At 42.5% G+C, this 19649-nt stretch overlaps 1 protein-coding gene across 1 annotated transcript; it reads right to left on the minus strand.

Annotated features, from left to right (window-relative positions):
- Positions 1 to 5381: 5381 nt before the first annotated feature.
- Positions 5382 to 19339, minus strand: VPS37B (VPS37B, ESCRT-I subunit). The gene is made up of 4 exons (XM_027689500.1): positions 19168 to 19339; positions 11391 to 11562; positions 10675 to 10757; positions 5382 to 9558 (listed from the first exon to the last, which is right to left on the minus strand). Exons 1-4 carry the CDS (start codon positions 19270 to 19272, stop codon positions 9055 to 9057), a joined length of 864 nt encoding a protein of 287 aa, XP_027545301.1. The 5' UTR covers positions 19273 to 19339; the 3' UTR covers positions 5382 to 9054.
- Between the last annotated feature and the right edge of the window lie 310 nt (positions 19340 to 19649).

The raw sequence follows: 19649 nt of genomic DNA on the forward strand, positions 1-19649 counted from the left end.
CTGGGCAGCGCAGCGTGCCCTCCTCCTTCTCCTTCTCCTCTTCCTCTTCCTTCTCCTCTCCCTCCTCCTCTTCCTCTGTCTTCTCCTCTTCCTCCTCTTCTTCCTTCTCTTCCTCCTTCTCCCCTGCGACTGCCTACTGGCTCTCCCGGTTTAATTTAATTTGGGGTTCGTTTGGGTTAAATTTTTTTTTTAAGGACTTTATCAGCACTAGAAGTTTTCAGTAAATGTAGCTCTACTGTACTGCTCAGACCCTTTCTAAGAACTGTGAATTGTTTTTACAGTAGGAAACTGTTGGGCTTTTCTTGCAACCATTTTTTAAAATTCCCTTTTTTCAGCCTGGGAATCACTTGACTTTGTTTGGGCCGTGTGATCAGCCCTCAGCAGGAAGGGAAGCAGGGCTTTTGTAAGGGAAAAGCAGTTACTGACACACACTGGCAATAAGGATACAAACATTTTTATTTTTTTTCCTTTTCTATTTTTTATTACTACAGCAATGTCAAGGGATCAGTTGCATTATGTTTTATATTTAAGATAATTAGCAGAATTTAATCTAGCTATGGCCTAAGGGGGCCGGGGGATAGAGAAGTCTGCAGCAATAAGGAATTACTGATGTGGAGAGATGTGGGGGCAGACTCAAAATCCTGTCAGCTGTGTCTTTCCTTGGAGCAACTACCAGGATGTAGATTATTAAAGGAGAAATATTTAAAATACATTTGTGTTGCTTGTTCACGGGGAGGGAGTCAATGGCATGGGGGGATCTGGTGATTGCAGCAAACTGGCCCTGAGCTCTGTGGGGCAGAGAAAGGCAGAGAAGTGCCTTGAAGGAATTAGCTAAATGTGTATAAATAAATATAAATATATATTATATATATATAAAAGTGCATAAATACACACACACATATAAATAGAATCCTCTCTCTATATATATGTGAAACCGTGTTTATCTATGGCTCTGCTTGTACCTATATATATATATGCATATTTTATGTATCTATACTTTTATGCACTGTATATAATGTAATAGACAATAGATAATTATATAATTATGACATATATTAGGTAATCATATATAATTATATGTGTATATGTGCATTTTTGCATATTTTATGTATCTATACTATTATGCACTATATAATAGGTAATTATATATTATATAATTATATACAATAATTAATTTTTTATATTTGAATATTGTATATAATAATATGATTATATATATTATTATATATTCTATATATTTTATATATATTATTATATTTTCTATATATTTTTATATATATTATGCAGAAAGCCCAGATCAGCCCCTGCCCAGTGTGAGCACAGTAGCCCATGAGTTCCTGGCTCTCGCTGGCAGCCAGGGTGATGGGCAGCCTTGATGAAAATAAGTAGCTTAAATAAATAAAAAGGACTCCAGGTGCAGGATCAGTGCTGCCATCCAGCTCCCAGCCAGGGCAGCTGGTGCCTGCAGCCTCCCAGCTGCTCAGGGGGACCACGCCTGCAGGAAATGGGGATTTGGTTTATTCTGTGGTTCACTGGGACTGAGGGTCACTGAGCTCTTGGTGCAAGTTGGGTGATAAGACTGGAGCATTCAGAGCTCAGCACAAACATCCACAGCAGTGTGAACACAGCTCCCTTGTGTTTAAGAGGAGATTTGTGAGGATTTAAAAAAAAAAAAAAGTCTAGAATCAATATTTTCATCCGATTCCTTGTGACCCCCAGAAACAATTACAATCAAACTTCATAAAAGCCGCAGTAAAACCCACAGCTTTTCATCCCTGTGACTGACAGGAGGCCATAAAGCAGTTAACGAGAATCACAAGTGGCTGTAGCTCAAGAAAACACATTTATAATGTATTTTATTATTTATTTTAGTTATGTAGCAGTCTCATGATGGCCTATGATTTCCGAGATTACACATCATGAACCAGACTTTGCAGGTTTATGAGCAAATACTCTGGGCAGTGACACGAGTGCCAATGCTCATTTCCCAGGTCGTTGTGTGCATGAAGTGCAGTCCCCATGGAAAGGCTCTGGTGTTGATAGTGGTGTTGCCGGGCAGGGCAAGCAGCTGGTCTAATCCTGCAAGTTATGTCAACATCATCTCCGACCTGAAGGTTTCCATCCTTCTCAGCCTTTCCACGAGGCTACGGAGAACCAGGAGCCCTCGGAGCAGGTTCCGCAGCCATGTCCCTCGGGTGACCGCTGTCACATCAAGTGACAATGACACAGCAGTGACAGGGGCCAGTTTCCTGCTGAGTTTCATTTCTTTCAGAGCCCTTTTCTCTCAAGGAAGTGCTTTCTGCAGTAGCTCAAGGTCTATTTATAGGCAATGATAAAGACATATTTGCTGCGAGACTGACGCCATCCAACCGCTCACACCATCACATTTCATCATGGAAATACTGATTAATCGAGAATGCAAACTTTTAAATTCTCAATACCAGAAGTCTAGCCACAGCTCTATTTAAAGTTTAAAGAATTTGCTATATTTAATGTTTAAAGAATTCAAAAATAAAACTGTGGCTATAAGATTGATGCTATGGATAAATGTAACTTGTTTACCCCCACTGCTCTCTCATTATGATTTACTTAAAACCACCCAGGCCACCATGTACAGTCTCAAAAAATAGCAGCAAAAATAAAAACAAGGTCCAAACCCCACTTGAAATGTAATCCAAGTTAATTTTTTATACCAAAATTAAATTTACCATCCTGTCTAAGATTTTCTTAAGTCATACTTTTTTGGAAAGTGTTTGCTATTTATGGCAGACATAAATATCAGAATGGCAAACTGTGTATCCAGAGGTTTATTTTGAGACTCCCATCAAGACATCCTGCTGTGCAGCATCCAATTTGCTAATTACTTTTAAATACCATCACTATGGCTGTGGAGAGAGGAAGATGTTTTACTCCATGTGCTCCCGAGACCAAATTTTAGTCAGTACCTGTAAGAGCAGCAATGGAAAATAACCAAGTTGTGAAATATTACATTCTGCTCCCTTACTAACTTACTGTTAGTAAGTACAATTTACTTTGTTTGAAGCAGCTTTCAAACAGCCTGTTATCAAAACCCTCCTCTCCCCACCCTCTGGCTCCCTCAGCAGCCAAAGCTCCAGTAACCATAAACTAGTTTGAACATGAGCACACGAAGCAGCTGAAGTTCAGCAACGACCTCACTATAGAGAGCAAAGTAGACAAAACACAAGTTTCTTAGATCATTGGGGGGGAAAAAAAGTGCATTGAAATGAAGCACAGAAATAGAAAACACTGCTGGTGCACACTCTAGGAAGCCAGGTTTAAAAAAAACCCTCAAACTTCTGTAAAAATATGTTTTGAAGAGCCCTTGAAGGCACGAAGAGCAGCCGCCCTTTGCAAGGCAGGTGATTTCCCTGCTGTGCCCAACCTGCCTGGCATGAGTTATTTGAGTCTGGGCAGCTCTATATTTAGGGACAGCATTCCCTGAATGGCCCAATTGGAAAAATGACCTGGGAAATAGAGAAATACCAGCAAATACAATCATTTAACAAATGCCTCATGGGTATGCAAGCTTAAATCACAACAAAAATACAAAGCTGGAGTTCCCATGTACCATCTTTCCCATCTGTAGGTGTGAGACAACCAACACACACCTCAGGCCAAAGGACATTTCCACGTTTCTCCACAACCAGCATTTTCTCCTCAACTAGGTGATCTCATTCCAGTGCTGAGAACTGGAGCCACTTTGTCATCTCCCATCCTCTCCCACCCTTCTCATCTCTCCTGGGATGGGACCAGCTTCCTTCAGGACTAATGAATCTCTCAGAAATCAGCCCACCCTGAGCAGTGGTTGCTAGATATAATGTGCAACTTTAAGAGCATATAGCAAGGTGTGGGATTACAGTATATGGTGAGAGGAAACATTTTTTTTTATCTTTGACGGAAAAAAATAATTCCTACTCAACATCTACAGGAGTGCAGAAAAAAAACACCCTTGAGCAGGTTGGAAATAATACACAGTATTAAAAATAGCCTTTAGCTTCCAGCAGGATCCAGGGTTCAAGGTATGCACTGGAAAGTTTCCAGCCTCAGCAGCCTTTGATTTATCCTGCAGGTAGGGGGAAAATGGAGATTTGGCTTTGGGTGAGGTTGAGAGCTCACCACAGGCTGCCAGGGACAAGGTGTCCAGGGGCACAGCGAGGAGTCTCTGAAACTCCAGTCAAGGCAAAAATCTCAAAAAACCCCAAAGCAACACGTCCTGTTTCCAGTGACAAAGTCTCAGAGAGGTAAACAGGCAAACCTGTAAAGGACTCTTGTGAGGGATGATTAATGTACAACCAGAGAGGAGTCAAATTACAGGAACAAGGGCTGGGGAAGGATCTATGTGGGCTTGCACAGCCTTCAAAGCCGCTTCCAGGAAAGGGACAAGTCAAGGCCACATGAGATGCCACGGTCTGTCACTGACACACCTGTCTCTTTTGTGGCACTTTGCTTTTTTGTGATCCACCTGACTTGTGAGTCCCCTCCCTGGCAAGGGCTGACCCTACCAACTGACTTCTCCTTTGCACTGGGAACAATCCCACCTGGAACGATCTCCTGGGGAAGGGCCACCCAAGCCCCAGTTTTGGAACAGGCACATGTGGAGCTGGTGCAAATTCTTCGAAGAGCTGAGCTGAAGAGCTGCAGCTTTTACATAACACCTTCCCCTGCCCTCGCCCACCTGCTCTGAGTCAGCACAGCAGGTTTTCCTCATCTGTACTCTCCTATTTCTGCATCAGCAGAAGGTTGTCAAATCCCTGCAGCCACCACAAACAGGACACATCAAGAAACAATTAAAACAGGGATTTTCTTCCCTATACAATCAGTTATTCCGCAGCAGGATTTCTATTTCACACGCTATTGAAGTGACAGATATCACAGAAAATTACATCAGGTCTTTTCTGCCCTCTGACTCATATTCCTAAATAACTTTGGTTGACTCATTTCTCCTAACTTGGCTGAAATCTAAGGTTTTCCTCTCTTAACAAATAAAAGCGGCTCTCTCCCTTCCTTCAGCTTTTCCAAGTGAAGATTCTGAACATTCCCACTATTCCAGCTAGCTGTAGGAAATTAAAACAAAACCAAAGAGATTCTAGCTGACAAGATAAGCCACCTACCTTGTTGCCATGATTACAACATGCAGAACCTTCTCTGAGCACACCCTGGATCAGCTACACGCAAAATGGACTCGCTATATCCAGTCACTAAAAATACAGCCAACAGATTTACCATGAATAATTAAAGTCATTTTTATGTTCTACATCCACCTACAACTGTGTTTATGTTGCTACAGAGAAACCACCATTAGGACTGAAAATCATTAATGTAAGTAACTGCACCCTGATTAAATGAAGCCACAACAGGAACAGGGCACCAAGAGATATGCTATTTTATTTAAAATCAGAACACAGTAGATTACAGAAAGACTCATTATGCAAACAAATCCACTGTATGTTTCACAACTTGCTCAGTATTAAACTGCCCCTTTATTAGACAGTCCAGGATCCCACAGAGGAACTGGTGCAGGATGACTGCCTCCTCCGAACTCCACGTTTGCCAGGAAGCTCTGTAAGGAACTGTGGGTTGGAGCTCTGTGTCTACGTCATGATTCCAGTTTGAGAGGGCAGAGAAGTCCCAAGAGAGGTCGAGACTGAGGTTGTGGAAGTTGGGGCACTAAAGCCATGACGAGCCTGTGCCCAGGTGCTTCCTGGCATCCCACAAAAGCTCCTGTTCTGTCGTCCCTCCAGGGTCAGAGGTGACCTGTCTGGATCAGCTGTGCTGGAACAACCGACTGCACCCTCTCTAGGAGACAGCACTGACACCCACCCGTGAGTTAGGACAGTTCAGTGCTGATCACCAACCAAAGTCTAACCATATAAAACTAGTCATAACTTACAAAACTGCAGACAAACGACTGGCAGAAGTAATGCCACCCAAAGAGAGCATTTCCAATGCTACCAACACTCTAAAGCCGTGTTACACATTGTATTTAAGAGATTTTTCTCCACTCCAATTGCTTTGGGGAAGTATATGCTATTTGTAGCAGACATCAAAAATCCTCATTTTATATATATATATATATATATATATTTGGCAAGCATCCTGAGCCACCCCCTCTCAAGTCTCAGCTTGCCTATGGCATTTTAATCTCACTATCTTATAAACAGTGCAAATTAGTACAACTCTAAACATCCTAGCCAGAGCAGAATTTATATATTAGCTATAACAGAACAGGAGAAGCTGTTCAAGGGCAACAGGTTGAAAGCACTGACACAGCTCTTGCCCAACTGATCCAGGTTAGTGTTTCAAGTTTGTTGCTGGAAGGATTTAAACAGCTTTCCACAGCCATTTTTCTCCTTTCCCCTTAAACATCACCAGCAGTCAAGTAAATATTTACAGTTTGTGCGCACACACACACAAATTAATGGCAAAACGTTGTCCATGAGCAGCTGGACTTCAGTTATGAGACTGTAATAACTGAGACACCACATCAGTTACATCATCTACGTTCAAACTTACCCATCAGTGAAGGCAACTAGAAGCTTACAAATAGCAGATACAGCTGTTTTTTTCTGAAGTATGAGGGTGAGTTTCTTTGTAAAATCAGTGCTCTTGAAGAGCCCTTAAATCAGAGTTAAGCAATGGCCATTCAAATGATAAAAATGCTAATTTCCTAGAATTACAATCACCAGTAGTGATCCTAAGGCACATCAGCCACATGCATATGCAATAATGCATTGGTTTGCTTTCAGACAGAAAAATTGCATTAGCTTTGTCTGTTATTTAGTGTGCACAAGAGTTTGTTTTTAGATAAAGTATCCCTGAAAGGTCATTGTTATCACAAAAGTTACCAAAAGACAGAAGATTTAACAAGTAGTAAAAATATTTTTGGACTACTAATACCAAGAAAGTTCCATACACAAAACGCAGTGCAAATTCACAATACACTTATCCATCACCTCCATCACTTCTGAGGACTTCCAACCCTCAGAAAAAAAGTTGGCACTTGATAAGTGTAAAATATACCTGGTTGTTTTTATGAGATCTTAGTTAAACTGATTTGAGAGTGTTTTTGTGTAGCAGGCTCAAAGTATGAATTTCTGTACTCAGTCACCACCCTGGTAGCCCCCATCCACTTTAATTCTTTCCAGGACACAAACCATTTCTACAGCAGACTTATGTTTAGGATCCAGATACAACAGCTGCCATCCAAATACCAGCACTAAAAGCACAGCAAAATTACTTTGAAACGAGTCATAATTAACCATGCTTATACAAAGCTTCAGTGAGAAAATAATACCAAGTAAAGATATTACACTATTTTTAAAAAAAAACACATCCTGTACCATCACTAGATTACAGAAAAAACACACTTAGCAAACAAATCCAATGCACGTTGCTTCACAAAATCCCCCATCTATAAAAACTTGCCAGACTTACACTGGGGAATTGGTTCAGATGCCAATAACACTGACCAACCTTCTGCCCTTTGTCTTCAGAAGGCAAAACAAGTCAAATGATCATATTTTCAGAATCGAGAGCTTCCTGTTATGAGCTTAATTTCAGATTAGTATTTGCTAAGCACCACACTCCAGAGGAAATGATTAAGGGACAGTTCAGGGCCTTATGTAAAGAAAAAAATAAATATTCTATTCTGACTGACGTTGTTTGTAGTACAAACTTCCAAACAATGTAGTGCATTCCAGGACAGTGATACCAAAATGCTCTGAAATAACCAGGGGCTATGACAGATTCTGGACTGATTGATAACAAAATTCACAGACACATTCTGTGCAAACAACAAGTGTTAAGATTTGCCTCCCCCAGTGCTGGATTAAAATACCAGCACATGTCTGCACCTTAGGCTTCGAGAATCACACTGAGAGTGAAATGTGAGCTGTCCTAAAATGCCTCCCCTCCAGTGGCATAAGTCAAGAACAGATTCTGTAAGATGCAAACAGCCACCGTGGAGTTCATAAAGTTTTTCTGCTTTGCCTACTTGCAGAGGAATGTTAACTGCAAATTCCAGATGGATACACATGCCCAAAACTGCACAACTAAAGGAAATGGGAAGTTAAAAATAGTTCTGCCAAGTGAGAGACAGAGTTAAGGGATAAAATGAAATTGTGAATCTTCAAGTGGGCAATTACATGTGAAAATCCAGTATTTGATTAAGAAAATACCCTGCCTAGATTCCTGGAATCACATGATATCAAAAGCTAAGCACCTGTGTAAAAAAATCATTTGTGTATCCAAGGTGTGGAAAAGGAGAAAAAAAACAACTGTAAGAAAAAGTCTTAACAGGCAAGGAAATAAAACTGCCTGGTAAAGTGTCTATAAAACTCTAAACTGGCTCTACAAACAGTTTAGTTTCATTTCAAGAGACCAGGACTTTGAGGGTATCGAGCTGTTCAGGAGTGGAAGGAGTGCCTACTCTGATTACGAGAACTCTAAGGTAACAACTGAAATGCAGAAACGAAACTCTTGTAGTTTTCCCTGCCTAAAAACCACCCACCGTGTTCTGACAAGAGCTGCAGCTCAGTGAGCTCTGAGAACGTTGTGCACCTGGCCCTGAATGCAAAAGGGTGTCAAGGGGACCCAGTGCACGCCCCTTGCCCAGCGGATACGGGCACCAACACAGAATTCCTTAGAGACACAAACAGCTCCCATTTGCCACACGTACATCCAGCTGTGATGGGAACACACCAGAGCAGAAGAGGATGCTGATCTACCATCACTAAAGAATTCAGAGCGTGACTCGGTTGGTAAGCTCAGGAAATCCACCGCAGGCGGCTTCCCCGTTCGATGGATTTATGAAATTTAGACCCTCTCACCTTTCCCGGAAAACCTTGTCATCACTGACCTTTGAAAACAAACATCATCACATTTACCAAAGCAATTGCAAACCTCTGTGCCACAGCTCGGCCTTTGTACTCCATTGTGCAAAGAACAGAGGCTTCCCATTGCTACAGCAAGTCTCTGATGGGGGGGAAAAGGAAATATAAGCACCAATACAATAAGTCAGGCGCACCGGAATATTTACTGGAGGATAAAGCCAGGATGTGGCGGAACGCGAGGTGGTCTTTGGGGAAGAGCTGGAGGATATTGTGGTACAAACTGAGATGGGTATCCTGGCTGTGGCATTTGACTTGTGGGCTGAACATCCCCTGGGCGAGGCGGGAGAGGAGGGTACGGAGCACCTGGATAAGAAAGAGCTGGTCCTGAGCTCATGGCTGCGGTAAACGGAGTAGGGAAGCGTCCTGCTGGGACTGAGGAGGGTGGGGGGGGTGGTATCCGTCGGGGCACAACGGAAGGAGGAGTGTTTGCATCCGGCTTGTAGGAATCTTGAGGTGCTGGTGTTGCCTCGGGCGCTCTGGGCTGAGCTGGAGGCTGAACCTGAGGAAGTCTCTGTCCCTTCAGCACCATTTCTTGGAGCTTCTCAATCTTCACCCGGCGCAGGTGAGCCAGTTTCCTCTTGCTCTGGTACTCATCAATGAAGGAATCCAGTGGTATTTCACCATCAAGGAATTTTTCTGCCATATTCTGTCAAATACAGAACAATCTCTTAGAAAACAGAGCACTGCAACAGAATCTAAATGGCTCACATCCTAAAAATAGCAGCGTTTTGCCTGTGATTTTCCAGCTGGCATATGGAAGATGACTGGCATACTAAGAACTCTGAGCAGAACTTTGAGTTCGTTATTACTCAGAAGCACTGGGAGTTAAATATCACTTTTGCATAAATTTATATCGAAGTAAGAGCAGTAAAAACATCTGAATCTCACTGTGAGCATTCCCTGATCATCAGAGATGGGAACGAAGCAAGGCCAACAGCTTTCCAGATCGCCAGCTAAGCTGAATTACAGCTCAGTGCTGCTTCAGTGCCAACAGAAACACTGAGAACTCTGTGAGGCTCAGCACAGAGAGGCAGATTATTGCTAAGTCAGGTTTAATACTCACCCTTACTTGTGGCTTTGAGTAAATGATGTTTAATAATTGAGAGGTGAACAAACACATAATCACAAAATCCAACCTGTCCTGGGAATGTCTTTTCGTGATCACAACTCAAGGCTAATAAGCAGATTTTTCCCCCTGACATTGTTATAGAAAATGCCTGCAGGCAAATCAGCAAACAAAGCCAAGCACTCCTATTATTCCAAAGTTAGACCACCCTTCAAGCACTGGTATCACAGCAAGTGGTGACCACTGGCACCTGCACAGACATGCAGAAATCCTAATGGAATATTTCATCCGAAATGCTGCAAAAAAACAGTGCAGGCACAGTTTCTTATTAGGCTACTAACTGACATTTATAATGAAGTAATACAGACACCAGGCAAACACCATTAAAAAGAGATTCCACTTGTATACACAATGAGTTTGAATGCAAAGCCAAGGAACTAAGAGGGTTTGGCTTTCTTCTCTAAAAGGGAGCATCTTCTCTCTCAAACTTCAAATATGTTAAGAGCAAAAAATTACTCTGATAAAAAAAAATCACTGGAACTGAATGGGTGCTCACTGAAGTTCAAAGCAAAGACCAGACCATATTCTTATAAATATTCCTTAGTGTACACCATGTTAAACTCTGCACTGCAGGAATGGACTCTGGGAGGTTCAATTATGGGTGTAAGTGGCAGAATTGGAGTGTTCTGTCATTACCTCTGTGTCTTCCTCAATCTTTGCCCCCTCGGTCTGCAGCAGAGCCAGTAGGGTCTCCAGGGAAGCATTGCTGGATTGTCTGTCTGTAATGGCATGGAAAGAACAGAAAATGACAGCTGCCTCTAAGTGACTTATAACTACAGCCCCAGACAGCACAACAATCTCTGAGGCACATATGTACAAGCAGCAGGCTCCTTGTTCTAGACAGGGTGTTCTACAGTAAGAGATATAGTAAGAATATTGTCAGAATACTGTCAGAGTGCTAAAAGCTGACATTTAATTACAATGATACATTTATAATATTGAAAGCCAAAGCACTTCAGCAAGTGCAGAATCAGATATGCAATACTTCATGATTCAGTATGAACTGAAAGGCCAATGCAATATTCTGTTTGATTAACGATTAGTCACTGAAAATTCAACTTGTATTTGTAGCAGGGTAAATGAATCTAATCATTAGGGAAGAGCAGGTCAAGAACAGGTAGGTAACCACACAGCAACAGAAAGAATCCACAGTATTTGTCATCAGGTGTAATAGACACTTAATAAATCATAACAAGTGTGATCTAGTTCAGAACTACACGAGAGTGACATTTCACTTTGTACCCTAATTCACACAGATAAAAATGACACAGCAAAAACCAAACAACAAACAGGCAACAGATTTACATTCACTTAGAAAACAGCAAATCATAATTGTCAACAGCAAGTGTTACCTAGTTTTGTTTTCTTTATCTGGTATGCTTCAAAAAGAACTTGCAGCTCTTGATATTTTTCAGTCAAATTTGATTTCAAAGACTCCAACTTTGGCTGGTACAAGAGGTTTCCTTCTGCCAGACTGCGGTTGCTGGCGAGAGTCATGTCCTTGCTGTGCTGAACATTTTGGGCCTGGAAAGAAATAAATATTTTAAAAAGTGCCTGAAATAACAGTGAAATTATTAAGCAGGACAATATAAAAACTTGAAAACTTTTAAGTAAAAAACAAAAGTAAAAATTAGTGCTGTGGTGTTGAACCTGCAAATGATGACCAAATGATGAACACTGACAGATAAAGCAACAGTTGCTCTCTAAAAAGATCTGAATTCCAGCAGTGAGATGCAATGGCTGCAGCAGAATGTCACCCCTTATCTTGTTAACATGCAAATAACAAGGACTGCATCGTTACTGTTCCTTCTCCAGAATATTCTTCCTCAACTGTGTTGAACCAATCCTGAATTAATGCCAAAAGTTTCTTTTTTTTGTTTTATTCCTTCTGCTTAACATTTCCTAGCCCTAAGACATTATTCCTAAAGAACAACTGACAATTGTCACAAGCTCAGGATTCAGCCAGATTCCCGTTTGCTCACACTCACACAGGCACAGGATTTTATCAAGACATTCTTCAGGAGCTTTGGGAACGCTGAGTGTTTGGGGAACTCTGTCCCGGGTGTCACATTTGATTCATTAAAATATTCAGACATCAAAAGGGAAAGAAACCAAAAACCAAGGGATCTGATTTCAGATTTTCAGTCTGAATCAACAAGTGGAACAGTCTTCCCATGGCATAACATAACTCTATTAAGCTGCCTTCAAAAACCAACGAAACTTCTGGTACCCTTTTTGTGACCTCCTCCATCCATACACCCCTTCCAGCCCCCCTTACCCCTGTTGAGCTCCAACAGATCCCATTTACAGACCTTGCACATCAGTCAGTGCAAACACCAGGGGCTTTCTCCTTCCACACTCCTGGGTGGATACAGAGCCACACCTCAGAAACAGGAAAAGAGGAAACCCAAATGAGCTGTTTAAAAGTCCCAGAAAAGGATAGGATCGAAATTCAGGTGTTTTCCAAGCATAGCAATTCTCTTTGAAAGCAATTACTTCCTTTTGAAATATTTACACACTACTTTAACTTGCTAAATTCAAAATTGGCTCAGTGTTACTTAAACACACCTTTGCCCCCAGATACTGCTCTTCAAATACCAAAGTTTTACTCTCTTTCACCCTGTTTTTGCCAAACCACTTTAAAAAAATCAAGGCAAGGATAAATGTTAAGTCCTAAATTCTACAGCAACCAAAATTCTACTCCAAATTGTGAAAATCAGAAATTATTCTTTCAATATTTTTTTGTCTTCTAAAGGTTCTCACAGTTCAATTTAAACCCTTTCCAAGAATCATAGGAAAATCCCCTCTTCTTACTTTTGAATCCAATGGAAAATAATTTAAATTAAACTGGTTTCCATTTGTTTATTCTCATATGATCCAATCCTGATAAGACTGTTGCTTTCGGAAAGCTGAAAAATTCACATTTTTTCAAACAATTATGAAGAGAATTAAAATATACAGGGTTGAACAGCTTAATGACTGGCATCCAGCTTCTTATCAAACACCTGTCACCACCACTGCCAGCCAAGGAAGATTGTGTGCAAAAAGACTGATGGTTTCTGGTGCCTTTTTCACCACTTTAACGAGTTCACTACTTCCTCCCAGTGACTCCAGTTTGCTCTGGTGGTTGTATTTTCACTGCTTACAAGGCTGATAATTCTCATTTCAAAGGTGCAGAGTCAGCGTGGGAAGAAGACCAGTTTAATGAGTGAACTTTGATCTCTCTTTTGGGATGAAGAAGATGAACATTTACTCAGGAGAAAAAAAAGCCAGTGGACACAAACCTATAAACCTTTCAAGGGCACAAATCCCAGGAAAGGGAAGCTTCTACTGAAATCATACACAGTAAAAAGGAGAAGGAAGACTTGATGTTGTCTCCTCAGAATGTCTCTCAACAGGGCTAGGGAGGAGCAGGAAGAAAATGCCTTATGTTCTATAATGATTTGCTGAATAACTTTATTTTTAAATCATTTCAAATTGTAAAGATGAATAAATATCAGTATGACATAATGTATCTGACTTGTATAAACAAGGAAAACATGACTAATATGACCTACCTCCATCTAAGGCAGAGTGACATCCTGTCCTGTCCTTTGCATCTGGGATCTAGTAATTATGGACTAGTGTAAACTTTAGCAAAAGCCTTAAAAATACTTCTTTTAAACTAAAAGAAGTTAAGTTATTCATAATTGCACTTTAAGTTATAGTGCTTGAAATGACACAGGACTTAATGACTCAACTTCTTCCGTATTTCAGCAGTTCTAAGAAGGGCACTTTTTTTTTTAACAGAAGTTGAACAAAACCACTATTGACATTTAATAATTAATTCAAGTGTCACTCCTGAAGTCTTCACTTCCAGCATTAGTCTGTGTCAAATGTCTTCTAACAATGGACACTTGGAGAGATGAGAAACTCAAATCTTACCCAAAACCATGAGAAGAACCAGTTCCTTAAACACAAAGTAAACTTAGGAATGATGCTTAATGAAACTTAAGGAGGAGTTGGTGAAGACTCATCCACCTGTTCAGAACATTTAAATACTTCACAACTCTGAAAGAATTTTGAAGTCTGTGGGACAAGTGAGTTCTATTTCACAGCAAACAGAACAGATATAATCCCACAGCAAAGCAACTTGAACACAGTCAGGATTTTACAAACCAGAATAACCTCTGGCACTGATGTTAAGGTCTGTGTAGGAAGCTTTCCAGCATCTGTTCCCCTGCATTTGGAAGTTAATTCAAGGAATCAGAAAGCAAATACTGTAAAATTTGCCTAAAGAGCCCTGTAGAAAAACTTTCAAGAAATGATGACTAATTTAAAACAAAACAAAAATAAAACAGTTGCAAAATCATCCAAGGGCCAAAGCCACAGTACAGCATGAGCAGTCTATTAAGATTAGCAGTGCAGCACAAAGCAGGCTTTCAGCATCCCTTCACAGCTTCCCACAAGCCTAAGGCAAAAGCTGAGGAAGGAGTAAATCCAAAAGATGTTATTTTGCTGTCAGATGTGCCCTATGACAAAAATGTGTGTTAGCAGGGAACTGCTCCTGCACTGGATGTTCACCTGCCCACTGGAAGTGCAAGGAAAAAAGTTATTAAGAGAAATCAGCCAGGAGCATGGGACTTCAGCAGAATTCCTAGCAAGACTCTTGAGGTCATGAGCACTTCAGCAGGCAGGAAACACTAATCTGAAACCAGATGAGAAATACCAGTCAGAATCACGAGACACAATGAGATAGGATAATATTAAAGAGAAGATACACTTTTCTTTTTTTAACTGCTAAGCTCTCACTATGAATTCTGAATGGGACAAATGGGGCAACAATACTGAGCTGATTGTAACAGGATTTTCATGGCACAAGGATGGCTCACCACTGAGCAGAGAACTCAAACCCAACTGCACGGTGCAAGAAAATGAAGCCATGGACACACAGAGGTTATAAAAGACAAAAATCATGGTTTATGCAGCACTTGGAAACTTAAGCTGCTTAAAAAATGAGTTTCTTTCACAGAAGTAATCTGAATAATTTTACTCAAGGATTTATTTAATAAGCACTTCCAAGAACAGGCAGCAGCAACTTCTTTGGGCACTGAGATTCTACTACTTCCATCAGCTGCAGCCTCGTTTCATCTCACTTTTAGAAAAGGAAGATAAATAATGGGTAAAATTAAAGCAGAACTAGTACCAGCTTAGCAACATTTGTACTATAAACGTTTATCATTTACACCAAAATAATGGTTTGCAGTGAGAGTTATTTGTGTAAAATGCTGAAAAGGGTCATCCCGGTTCATCCAAAAGCACGTTCCCAGAACTGAGTTCTGGGACACTGAGCAACTGCAATCCCAACTACAATCCCACAAAGTCCAGCAAGTGCTGCTATAATTATAAGCTTCCTCAGCCAGTAACACAGCGAGGAGTCTCTTGGTACCTTCGAGAAAAAGTCTCTTAAGGAGCTATAAATAAAAGCAGCTTTGTGTGGCACCGTTTTAATTGCTTTATACATAGGACACATCCACGTTAGGTTTAGGTTTCTATAACCTTTATCATTCCCACATTCTCTTTCACTTACACATACTTGTAACTTAGGAATGAAATATGCAGTCACACTGCAGGAGTAGAAGGATGCGCATTTGGAGTGTCAAATTAACCCCTGAAACAGGAGCTGACAGGTGCAGAGTAGGAGAAGAGAGACTTCTTTTACAGAAGATGATTTAACAGTGCTTTTTCATCATGGACTGGTGAATAACACACCCCCTACCAACATCTGTTCTGCAATAAATATTAAAACATGTTGCAAAGTAATTAGATTGGCTAAATTTAGCTCTTCTGAGTACTTAAGTGTTAGCTTTAAAAAAAGACAAAATGAAGCTTAGAGGGTAAGTTGCAGTTCCTAAACATTTTTTGCAGAGGGAACAGACACCCAGCCCTGCAATTTGCACTCATCAGACACAGGCCGATTACTCATTTGATGCTCAGCTGGAAAAGAAAAATCTATAGTTGTCACCAAAACTAATTCCTAACTTTGCAACTAAATTTCATGTTTGGCCAACAAGAACATAACCACTGGCACAATGTGGTTTTAGGACAGGAGTGGGAATCCAAGAAATCTGGGCATGAATACACAGAGTTTAACTTGGACTTTCTGCCCTGCCTGATCTTTTCAATCAGTTTTTGAGAAAAGGTCTATGCTCAAAAATCCCTTCTGTGCTTGCCAGTGTACTCTGAAATTCTGGAATGAGAGAAAGGCTGACTTCTTGATTTCATATCATTAAGGTATTGAAGAGAGAACAATTTTTGGCAGTGGAACCTCAGCAGTCAGTAACACAATGCTGCACTGTTACAAAAAGGGATGCTCCAGGAGATAAAAAAATAACTTGTTTTCACAGAGAAATTCACCAAATTACCACCAGTGTCAGGTCACAAATTCTCTCATCTGTGCTTTTTAGAGTTATCACATTGAGATTCACTTTTATAAACAAGGTACTTTTATGACCCTGCTTGGCAGGGGGTTTGGAACTAAATGATCTTTCAGGTCCCTTCCAACCCAAACTGTGATTTTCTGTCTCATGAAGATGAATACTGCAGATGTACTACAGAGATTACCCTGAAAGGGTTATAAAAAAAAAAGCCCTCCTCAATTTTAAAAGACTGGGAGTACCAGACAACTGGCTTCCTTCCTCTTTCTAACAGACAAGATGCTTGTTGTTCAAGCACTAAAAGCCCAGAGGCTGCAAAACCAACATCAGAGGCAGAAAAAGCAGAAGCTTAGCTCTGAAGCCACAGTGTCACACACCTGAGGACATGTGCACGTGCACATCACCCTAGAAATGGGAATGTGTGAGTGGGCACACACAGATACAGATACACACACACAAATCCTGCTCAAATGCCACACAGGAATACATTCCCTTTAAGGCTGGAAGTGCCTATTTTTAGCTATTAGCAAGAAAGCTGAGTGGTTTTCCAAATCCTTCTCTATGTGAACAAAACATTGGGGTTTGAGCTGGGTTTCCCCTGCAACGAGGAGAACAAAGGTTTTTTTCAATTATGGAATAATCAGCTTTAGCCAACTTCGCCACTAAAAATACAAGTGACCTCATAGAAGTGACTCAGGAATCGTGATTTAATTGGCATGTCACAGTAAAATTAGGAATTTAAGGACTCTGGAATAACTCTACAACATGGATACATAGGGACTGACAGCCAAGAAGCAGTGAAGTTACCATGGTTCCTCCTTAATGCTCAGGATTTCCCTCTCTCCCTCTTCCTGCCACAGTGAAAAATCAGGTCTCAGCGGCACAAGCTCAGGCACTAAACAATTCAGTGAAGGCAAAAACAGAACGAGGAAGAAATATTCAAGCATGGCCAATTCTTTCCAAGGTGAGTAAACACATTTCTAGTTGAACAGTCTCCAGTAAAAGCCTCCACATCCAATAAAAGAGGATTATGCCAGACAGCAGCACAGCCATATTTCCACACAGCCTGAGCACCTCCAAACCCCACACTCTCCAAACACCACAAAATATTCCCTGGGGGCCCAGAGAACTTTACTCTACAATTTAGAGCCCTTCTGATGCCAACCAAAGAGGAAAACCGGAGGGTCAAACTGAGAATATGGGCTGGTTGTGCCCACGTGTGAGAGAGGATCTTTCCTACCAAGGTCATGAGGTTTTCTGACACTTCTGACCTGCAGTCTTCAGTGCACATTGACAAATAAATAATAAAAAAGAGCCTACTGAGTCAGGCTTTGTGCTCCTGTCCCTTGTCAGGGGTCACACTGAAACCAGCAGTGCTGCCCCCGTTTATATCTTTACAAACTTAAGCCCATTATAACCCACTGGCTCTCCTTAAATAGTTTTTATAGAGCAGGGTTCTCCTGCACCCAGCAAACCACGGGGTCTCCGAGGTCTCTGCATGTTTTACTCACCACAGCAGTGCCTGTTTCTTCCAAGTTCTCAGAATATAAACTATTCTGCCTGGCCCCCTCTCACAAGTCTATTGACACAAGGTTCAAAATATAAATTGTTGCATAATACAGCCAGTAAATTCCCCAGGACACCTCGTTAACTTGGCCTCAGCCTTCACTGGGCCTCTCGAGCATCTGTAATACCTTGACAATTTGGCTTGAGGGGATCCAGAACAACTTCCTCAGAAGCACCAAAAGGAATCTTAGTTTGAGGGAACACAATTATAACTGATTTTACTTAATAAACTAAGCTTCTTTCTCAAGAACACATTGCCCCTTTTTTTTTCCTGGGGCTTTTGTCCTCAAATTTTAACCAACAAAACCAATAAATACAAGACCCAGAGAAGCACAGCACATTTCTTTCTTTTAAAGTTTTCGTAGAAATGGTTTCATCTTCTTTGCTGTTAGCTGACCACACAGAGAGAGCCTTTCAGGCACATCTGTGGCCAAATAAACCCCGAACAGTCTCCTATCAGAACTGCAACACTGGCACACAGAAAAACTCGTTAAAGACAACCACAGCGGGGGGAAGAAAACAGGCTTCTATTCTAAGAAGGACAGATTCAAAAGCACGACTTAGAGTCTGATACACTGACAAAGGGAATTCGACCTGTGCAAAAGGCAAAGCAAGAAGGAGAAAAGCCCGGGGCACACAGAAACCTCTTTCACATTGCTTTGAATTCACCCTGACAAAACCCGAGGCACAAAACCAGGGCTGGACAGACAGAAAAGCTGAGCCCATCTCCGGCCCTGAATAACTAATTTAATTCAGCGTTTTCAGCCTGGTGAGCCCCCTCACCCCTCCTCTGGCACCCGGCGGGCACCGATCGCCCCACGGCGGGGCAGGGAACAAAAGGCCGGCAGGGAAAAAGGGGCCGGCAGGGAAAAGGGAGGCAGGGAAGGGAAGGGGCCAGCAGGGAAGGGAGAGGCAGGGAAAGGGAAGGCAGGGAAGGGGGAGGCAGGGAAGGGGGAGGCAAGGAAGGGGCCGGCAGCGCTTCCCGCAGCCCCGGGGGCTCCTCACGCACCCGGCGGCTCCGGGAGCGGGGAGTCATTTACCAGCCTCCAAATACCGAGCGGCCCCGAGGCCCCGGCGGGCTGAGGGAGTGACCCGCGGAGAGGCCGCGGCCGGGGGGTTTATGAGGCAGCCCCTCACAGCTCCTCACCTCTTCCATCTCGCGGGCCATGTCCTGCAGCTGCTCCTCGTCGTCCAGCAGCGCGCTGAGCTCCTGCAGGCTCAGCGCCTCCAGGCGCCGCACGTCCAGCGCCATCGCGGCCCCGATCCCGATCCCTCCCCGTTCCCTCTCCCGATCCCGTTCCCGATCCCGGCCCCGCTCCCGCCTCACACCGGAAGTGCCGCCGCGCTCTCGCCCCGGCCCCGCGGGCACCGCCCTCAGCGCCCCCTGCTGGGGGGGCGGGGCGGACCGCGGGGGGCGGAACCAAAGGGGGCCCGGGGGGGCAATGGGGAGCCCCTGTGAGGGGTTTCTGGGGTGAAGCCCCTGTGAGGGGTGTCTGGGGTGAAGCTCCTGTTGGGGGGTCTGTGGGGTGAAGCCCCTTGTGAGGGGTTTCTGGGGTGAAGCCCCGCCAAGGGCACAGCGCAGCCCCTGGGGGCAAAGCCGGGCAGAGCCCCGCACAGAGCGAGCTTTGT

This window comes from Neopelma chrysocephalum, unplaced genomic scaffold, assembly GCF_003984885.1.
Source record: "Neopelma chrysocephalum unplaced genomic scaffold, ASM398488v2 Primary Assembly neopelma1_77, whole genome shotgun sequence".
Lineage (NCBI taxonomy): Eukaryota > Metazoa > Chordata > Aves > Passeriformes > Pipridae > Neopelma > Neopelma chrysocephalum.

What these genes read in the sequence shown, in the direction of transcription:
- VPS37B (XM_027689500.1), bottom strand. Translation starts at nt 19,272, where the DNA reads ATGGCGCTGGACGTGCGGCGCCTGGAGGCGCTGAGCCTGCAGGAGCTC. An exon ending in GATAAAGAAAACAAAACTAG is followed by an intron (nt 10,758 to 11,390) that starts GTAACACTTGCT and finishes ATGCCATTACAG; the next exon opens with ACAGACAATCCAGCAATGCT. An exon ending in AGATTGAGGAAGACACAGAG is followed by an intron (nt 9,559 to 10,674) that starts GTAATGACAGAA and finishes TGTATTTGACAG; the next exon opens with AATATGGCAGAAAAATTCCT.